The sequence below is a fragment of the Cynoglossus semilaevis genome, chromosome 16 (genome assembly GCF_000523025.1).
Source record: "Cynoglossus semilaevis isolate Cse_v1.0 chromosome 16, Cse_v1.0, whole genome shotgun sequence".
NCBI lineage: Eukaryota > Metazoa > Chordata > Actinopteri > Pleuronectiformes > Cynoglossidae > Cynoglossus > Cynoglossus semilaevis.
This window is the reverse complement of record NC_024322.1, coordinates 60,764-69,498: the sequence shown is the minus strand read 5'-3', so window position 1 is coordinate 69,498 and position 8,735 is coordinate 60,764. Positions and strand designations below refer to the sequence as shown.

The following is an 8,735-nucleotide window of genomic DNA, read 5'->3' as shown; positions in this document are numbered from 1 at the left end:
CTATTGAAGCATCCTGGGCATCCATAACACCTCAGCAATGCCACAGGTTGATTGCCTCCATGCCACGCCGCATTGATGCAGTAATCCAGGCAAAAGGATTCCCAACGAAGTACTGACTGCATTAATGGAGATTTTCAAATGTTTGATTTTGTTTTGCTGATATACTTTTTTTTTTTTTTACTTGATCTGAGGAAAAATTCTAATTTTTTGAGATAGGTTTTTTGAGTTTTCTCAAGCTCTAAGCCATAATCAGCAATATTAAAATAATAAAAGGCTTGCAATATTTCAGTTGATTTGTAATGAATCCAGGATGTATGGCATTTTTGTTTTTTTAATTGCATTAAAGAAAATAATGAACTTTATCACAATATTCTAATTTTCTGAGACAGTCCTGTATATGTGTGTATATATATATGTGTGTGTATATATGTATATATATGTATATATGTGTATATATATATGTGTATATATATATATATGTATACATGTATGTGTGTATATATGTGTATATATTCATATATATACGTATACATATATATACGTATACATGTATGTGAATATATACATATGTATATATGTATGTATATGTATAAATGTATATGTATATATATATATACATATGTATATGTATATATCTGTGTATGAATATAAAGAATTGTCTTTGATTATTGAATTTCAATGATTTCAATTTCTGCAAGTTATTTGAACTAATTGCTTGCTTGTCCCATTTACCATTTTCCTCAGCAGTAGGGGCTCCAGATGAGAGGGCAAGCCTTCTAGCCTACAAGACTGCAGTTACCTTCCCAGTTAGAGTTTCAGACATATTGGCTGGTGCCATTTCCACTTCAAAGGCAGCAATATCAGCCGTACCTCTACACCCTGAGCAAAGTTTAGCTGTGACACAAGCAGTAGATGGATCCACCTCCTCATCTTCCGACTCCGACTCTGACTCTGACTCGGACTCTGACTCGGACTCTGACACTAAAAATTTAGAGGTAAAGACCGAAACAATTACCGCACCATTAAAGGTCGTCATGTCCACTGTAAAATGTGAAGAAGCAAACAATCTAACTGTAGGGGAGAAGCATGGTGATAATCATACAATGAAAACTTCCCTTGATGCAGAAAATGTTTTTGCCATTACAAATAATGCTGATCCATCATCAGCAATGATAGAAGACGCCCCACCTGCTGCTGAGACACCCAATCTTACATCCGAAAAGCTTGTAGGTGCTGCAATTGAATTTGATGAGGAAGATGTTTCATCCCGTCACTGTGCCCCCAGTTATCAACAAGACACTACAGACACAGCAATGTCTGGGATTTCTGGTACAAAAAGAAATCCTTCTGACTTTGTTATAGAAAATGCAGAGTCTGTCAGTGTTGAAATGTCTTCTTTAGAACCATCCGCTGCTTTACCTAAAACAAATGCCGAAGCTGCCTCTGTGTTAGAGGCCAATGTTGAAGCTCCGCTTGTAGAAGCAGCACAAGTCACCTCTGTAAAAGCTATAAATAAGCCTTTGGAATTTGAATCTTCCACTGCTGAAGCACTTGTTGACACTGAAGAAGAAGTCTTGGCCTCAGTGGAAAGGACCGAAACACTGAAGGATCTTGCTGCAGTTCATTATGAAGTTGCAGGACCAGAAACACGGGCTGAGAACACAGCTGAACAATCAGAGGGTATACACTACACTAAGCCTTTTTTTTTATGTGATCTAACTTTTCCCTCTCTTGTACATACCTATTCTCATTTTTCTGTGTATCTTCCTCTGAATTAACCACTAATTTTTGTTCAAAGGTGTCCCTGCTTTCAGAGATGTGTTGTATTCTTTGAAACCTTTAAATACCCTGTTTTCTTTAGTGCTTCATTCCTATGGCCATGTTCCTTTATTTTCATTAGTGGTCAGCATCAGCTATCTACAACTGGTGAAAAGTCTCCTGTGAGCACATTAATGTGTTATTTTGTTATATATATACACTGCCACTATGTCTTGTTATTTTATTATATATATATATATACACTGCCACTATGTCCGCTTGTGTATATATTTTCAATATATTTTCGTTTACATCAGTGGTTCTCAATTATTTTCTGTCATGCCCCCCCCCCCCTTGTGGACAGAGACCCTGATAACATGTATATTTTTATCTGTACAAACCACTGTTTGAGTTGCTGCCACCTAGTGACTGACCCCATCCCCTATTTCCTCCCCCCCCCCCCCCCCCCCCCCCCCCACACACACCTCACTGCGCTCCCCGCCCTACTATTTGAGAAGTACTACTTTACATACGTTTCCAAATCAATGCGCATGCCTGATTGTGTTTTGTATGACTGCTGTGTGTATGTTTGCTGTCATTGTCCTTTGCGCAAGCATCAGAGGGGGGATCCCTTATAACGACAAATATGATGGACAGTTGTAAGGCACATTTGAGGGGACAGAAGAATTATTTTAACAAATGGCATTTCTCTTGGCTCAGTAGGGGAGCTGCAGACTTCTCAATTTTGCCCCTGAAAGTAGTTGGAAGAGTAATCGACAGAACTTATATCAAGCTGGATTCGCCTGTTGATGAGCTGTCTGTTCTATTCCACGACATGGACATAGACAAGTTCAACCACAACAGCACGATGTTAAGATTAGACGGGCTGAGACGAGCGCAAGCAAAATGGATTTGCCACGTTGTGTAACATCAGTGATACGTGTATAAAACCAAGTTAAGTAACTTCATTTACTTGAAACAGCTGGCATCAGAGTCAGAGATCCCTGTGAAATTTGACAACTCGGTGATTGTAGTCATAAAGACAAGACAAGGTGTCACTAAGGACTAGGGCTATTGACAGAAAAAGACATCTTGTCGATACGAATGGCACAAGTCAAGTCCCCCCCCGGCAGCAGTTAGTCAAACGTGGGGTTTGTTTCCGCTCTCTACCTCTGATTGGCTTGCACTGATATTTTATCATCAAATTGACCAACAGTCATAATCACTTCATAAAATAGAATCGTAAATAGTAACACTACGGTGTGCTGAAGAAGCATTTACACAAGAACACAGCAAACCCCACCCCATCATTGGTGTTTTTGTGTGTGTGTGTGTGATGTCATAAATTACTCATTCACATCGACTAGTCTGACAACAAAGTCAAGTCAATAAGTCAGAGGTTGTCAATGCTCTAGTGAGGACTGAAGTAAACAATCTTAAGTGTTTCACAGCTGAAGTCCAACAAAAAAGATAAAATAAACTTGACCAAAAATACTAATAATATGCATGAAACTTCCCCGACGGAAGAGCTGTATCATTGTTCTTAAGATATGTGAAAAAAAAAACAAAAACATAAAACTGAGCACAGCTACATGTATAACATTTTCTGTACTGTGGACATCCTGTACGTTATTTAACCCTAAACATATGTAGGAACAGAAATTGATAAGAATTTATGGGTTGGACTAAGACGAAAATATAGTACAAATGGGTTTCTGTGCTTTTACTGCAATGTAACGTATGTATAAATTTAACAAAAAAATAAAACAATGAATAACAAAAAGAACCATTCCAATGTAAGAAAATAACAAATAATATAAAATACTGCAGTTGCAATTACATACTTTTGCAAATTTTTTTATTTTTTTTAATTACAGTGTGTTGCACCCTTAACTTTGAGACTCGATCATCAGTCTAACCTTAACATATTTTTGTGTTCAGTGGTCAAAACTTCAACAAATTCAAAACTCAAGATTAAACGTTGTGTGGCATACATTAACCTTGATTCAGGTAAAACGACTTGTCACAAGTGGACATACTGGTATCATTTAAATCTCATATTACCATGACTTTAAACTTTAAACCTTTAAACATACTTATCGTGTTGTTCCTCTGTGATGGTGTTTCCCTGTTCAAGATGCAAAGAAATATTGACTTTTTCGCCGTGCCTGCATCTACATATTGTTACATTATAACAATCATTTGCTGTAATGTGACATCATTTGTGGATTAATGTAAATGTACTACCTATATACTTTTGGCTTATACGCTGAGTGGAGTGAATGCCTCAAGGCATTTACAAAAATCCTTATTTTAATTCTACTTATGCAGGTTTCTGTATAGTATTTGTTGTTGTTAGGATGGGTTTTACTAATTGCATGTATGTATCTTTTTATCCTTCTTCAGATCAGTTAACCATAAACTTGTTTAAAAACATACAAACTATAAATTACCTACGGCAATTACCTTTTAGTATTTTTTTTTTTTTAACAGCACAGCAGGATGACTGAAGAGACTTCTTTGTTTATTTGTCCTACAGAGGCAGCAGGTGTTCCATCAGAGCCGGAGGAACCGTTTGACAACAGCACTTATAAAAATGAGCAGCACCACAACTACACCACCTTCACATTTGTTGACCGTGACGTGGACATGGCCAAATTTCGTCTCCCTCAGCCCAGCTCTGGAAGACTTTCACCAAGGCACTAGAGAGATAGACCTGGCTGCGTATCTTTGCAATTATGGTCGCGAATACAGTTAACCTGCCACTCACAGCAATGTTGTTGCATAAAATATTACTTTATTAAACTTTAAGTGAACAGAGCATTCTTGTTTTGCTTTTGAGTTGTACATCTTTCTCAAAGATGTGTTTAAAGCAGTAGATAGACACCAAAAGCCTAAACAGTGCCATTTCTGTAAATAAGGTTGAAAGACAATCGTTCGAATTACATACGTAAATTATATTGATTGCATGCATATATAGTAAACAAAATGATGAACACAGAAATATACGCACAATATTTGAATACCCTCCATGAAGAGCTTGGCGTCATGGACGTCATGTCCCCGCCCGTTACATAAATATGCATAAGCTGAGCGCCCCTACGTGCTCTTACGCGATGACGCAAAGCAACAACTGCGAGTCCCGATTGCTGCAGCCGCTTGTCAGTGTGACGAAGATTGGCATTCAGGTAAGCTGTCACTCAAATCCCTCTTTTTTCTGTCCCCTATCAATCTAAGAATCCAGGGCACACACTAAAGTGGCCCAGGGCGGTTACCACGGACTTACGCCAAAGAGCGGAGATTTATTAATCGAAGGAAAACAGGCGGCAAAGCATTGAAAATAATAAAAAGAGCTTACAAGGGGAGGTGGTTAAAAATATGTCGGCGTTTGGGGACAGAGGATAATAGCGGAAAAGCTAAGTGCGGAAGAGCTTGAGGGAAAGTGTGGCTCCATGTATGGCCGCAGATGGGAGGGAAGAATAGCTAAGAGAAGCAGGGCTAGCCTGGTGTTGCACAGTTACCATAACCGAGTCACATTGAAACCGAAGAAAAACAGTGTAGCTTAAGCATATCATGAATATTGGACTGTACTGGAAATTCACTTGCCATCTACAAAAACACTCTTGTTGCACAGGTTGTCATTGTATCAATCCGCACCAGCGGGATCTTTGTTGTACCAAGCTAGCGAGTTAGGCATATTTGAGCTGTGATTCACTTGTTAAATTAGGCAACACGGATTTCGACTGTTTACTACACGAACATATGTATATAAGTATACACCTAAATACACAACAGCTGCGGCGTTAGCGGTAGCTCGGCCGGATGTTAATTTGTGAGAACCTTAGACTGGGTTGGTGAGCTAACGCCAATGTGTTAGTGTTAACGAATGACTAGCTGAGTGTTGCGAAATAAACGTATTCAAATAAAACTGTCCCTGTGGGTGTACCATAGCCCATTTTGGTTGAAGACATCTATTTTAAGATATTGTCGTCCTTGGGCTGTACAAATAGCAGCTAGGGTTGCTAATTCCATTCTATTTAAACTGCGGCTTTGCAGATGTTAACTTTAATTTATAAACGGCCCTTGTTTTTAATGTCTTTAGGCATAGTTAACTCAAAGCAATTTAAAAACAAGTTAACATTATAACAAATATCGTAAAACAATGTGGGTGTTTTTTTTTTATATACAAGTCATGTGAGAAGATGTAATGTTCAAAGACCTATTATTTATAGTTCCATTATTTATATCCACAATGTTGTACCAGTCTCGTTTTCAAAGCCTATAATTCTCTTGCAACAGGATAGTAAGGTTACTAATATAAGTATTCTGGCCATTTTTGTGCAGGTGGTCTAACTTGATTTTGAATTTATGTGCAATTTGTAGGTTGGCCACCTATCTCCACTCTATATAATGCCCCAGTGATTGCAGCACCTTCGTTGAAAATGATGGCAGCCCAGTCGGTTTCTATAGACAAGAGAGAGCAGCAGGTGGGTGAGGGGGTTAAATCTGGTTTAGAATGCTAGAACATGAATCAACCGGCATGACCTCTTCCCTTTTATCTTGACTTCTTACAGCCAAAAATGGCTTTGATCAGGGGTGTCCACACCTTTTCGGCTTGGGAGCTATTTTTTAAATGAACGGGGTAACATGATCTACCTACATTGAAAACTATATATGTATTAATATATATTTACTGCGGCACAATACCGTCTGACTTAATACTTCTATGGTCCTTACTTTAGCCCTAGTGATTAGCATCTTAAAATAGAATTAAATCTATTTTTTTTTTCTTTTTTTAAATGTAATTGCTCAGGATCTACCAGTGCTCCCTTTGAGATCTACTGGTAGATCCCGATCTACCTTTTGGGCACCCCTGGCTTAGATGTTTAATTTAAACACAAAAAATATAAAATAATAAGTGATGGGTGATTTCTGATTTAGTGGGACAATTAATCTAAACTGACAGGATTCAATACATTATATATGTTACTTAATGTTACAATATCTTCACATTTAAGGTTTATTATAATTGAGTTGAGTTGGTCGTGCCGCATTTGTTGGCTTTTACTAAGTCAGTATATATGGTGGTTCAACAGTCTGCTAACAAAAGTCATTCATGTGTAAGAATAACATTTTCACAGTATAATAAACCATACAGCATACTTGGCTAAAGATACAGGCCTTTTGGCCTCCATTAATTGTTGCCACAGTGGTCGTTAGGATAGGGACTTGCATACTGCTCACTGCATGTGTTTCATTATGTGAATTCATATGGCCCAGCTAACCACAAATTAAACTTACCAGTAAGTCTGCTCCCCTCAGCTTTTGCTGATTTTGCCCTTGATGATGTTGGATTGCAGCAAAACAGGGACATTTCTTTATGCCTATTTTATGCAAACATTATTTTCAGCCTACTTGAACAATACAATGAATTAAGCCTTGCCCTGCAGCTACTTTTGTTTCACACAAGGTGTGTGATTTCATTATTTATCATTACTTCTTTTAAATTTGAAATTGGTGTATGTTTCTCCGTTGCTTTCTGAATATTTTATTACTTTTATTTTATTCCTCTTTTGTGCAGATAAAAGGTGTGGTAAAGATTGATACTAACCCTGAGCAGAAATTCAGTGAAGGGACATTGGCAGACGGACCCAGTCTAGCACAACCAGAGTCACAGACACCAATGGACGTAGACAAAGCGTCCATATATCGGTAGGTAACTTTACATTTCTGCCTGTACTTGGAGACAAAAAAAACCCCCAGCACTCTTTAATTTATAAAATCTTGAAACCATTATTAAATTAAATTTTTTTTTTTTTTACTTTTACTTTTGATAAATTGTATGCAAATCTAGGAAGTGTAGAGCTTGACTTTTCATGTTTTCATTTCCAGTTTTACTTTTCATTTCCAGTTCATGTACTCACAAAACACCTAAATAAAGGAATATGTTAACATCATGTGAATATTGTTTTGATTGTAAATGTAACAGTTAGTGACTTCAACATCTGGAGAATTAATGGAATTGTTGATACCCAACATGCCCCTGTAAGCTAACTGCTTAGCACCAACTCTTGCTTTTTGTTCATTATCACTTTGATTTACAAGGAAAATCCCTTTTCATATCATTTCCTGTATTCTTTATATTTTCTCTATACATTTTTATGTGCAGTTTTCTCTGAAAGCTGGCAATTATGAATAAAAGCCAAAATACAATATAAAAGACAATTAGTCACATGCAATCAAATCAAGTCAGTGTTTTGAAAACATTACAGCTTTGGTTTCATATTTGCGTCCAACTCAAGACAATAGTAATCATAAAGACTTTCCTTATAAGTTTCAATAAATGACGCAATCTCATTTGATATATGTGGTAGTATCAATCCTGGACTTTTGGTTCAAGATTGTTTAGATGTGAGGTACAAGGTGTGTTTGGAGGCAGTAAGAGAAACAGCTCTTCTGTTCTATAGTGTAGAAGTTTTAAAGTGAAATTATTTTGACAGAAGGAACCCAATCGGTCTTGTTAAATCTCAAAAGTCATTATGCTGATATAGTATTTACTGACAGCAGTAAGGTCTCTCAGAGAGGAGAGAAAGAAAGGGCACATACTTCTTTTCTTCTTTTTCCTTTCGGCTTTGTCCCTTTTGTTCAGGGGTTGCCGCAGCGAATCATTGATTTTCTGTTCTCTGCATCTTCTACTCTGACTCCAACTATCTGCATGTCCACCCTCATGTCCACATACATTCTTCTACCAATGTATCCACTGTCCCTCCTCTGCGCATGTCCAAATCATCTCAATCTGGCTTCACTTTCTGTTTCTCCAAACCTTCCTGTCTGTGTTGTCCCTCTAATGACCTAATTCCTGATCCTGTCCATTCTTGTCACTCATATACATATATATATACATATATATATATATATATATATATATATGTATTTGTATATATATATATGTGTATATATATATATATATATATATA

The 8,735-nt window shown here is 37.2% G+C and overlaps 1 protein-coding gene across 3 annotated transcripts in view; it reads left to right on the top strand.

The window, feature by feature from the left end:
• The first annotated feature begins 4,852 nt into the window (after positions 1–4,852).
• The window catches only part of pknox1.1 (pbx/knotted 1 homeobox 1.1), a 14,592-nt gene continuing 10,709 nt past the window's right edge, over positions 4,853–8,735 (top strand). The window contains exons 1-3 of one of the 3 annotated variants that reach the window (XM_008327764.3): positions 4,853–4,946; positions 6,142–6,245; positions 7,340–7,470. In XM_008327764.3, coding sequence (XP_008325986.1) covers positions 6,201–6,245; positions 7,340–7,470 — 176 coding nt within the window. In that variant the 5' untranslated portion in view covers positions 4,853–4,946; positions 6,142–6,200. Of the gene's footprint in view, positions 4,947–4,968; positions 5,393–6,141; positions 6,246–7,339; positions 7,471–8,735 lie in introns of those variants that run through there. The other 2 variants (XM_017039932.2, XM_008327763.3) reach the window with 2 other exon arrangements.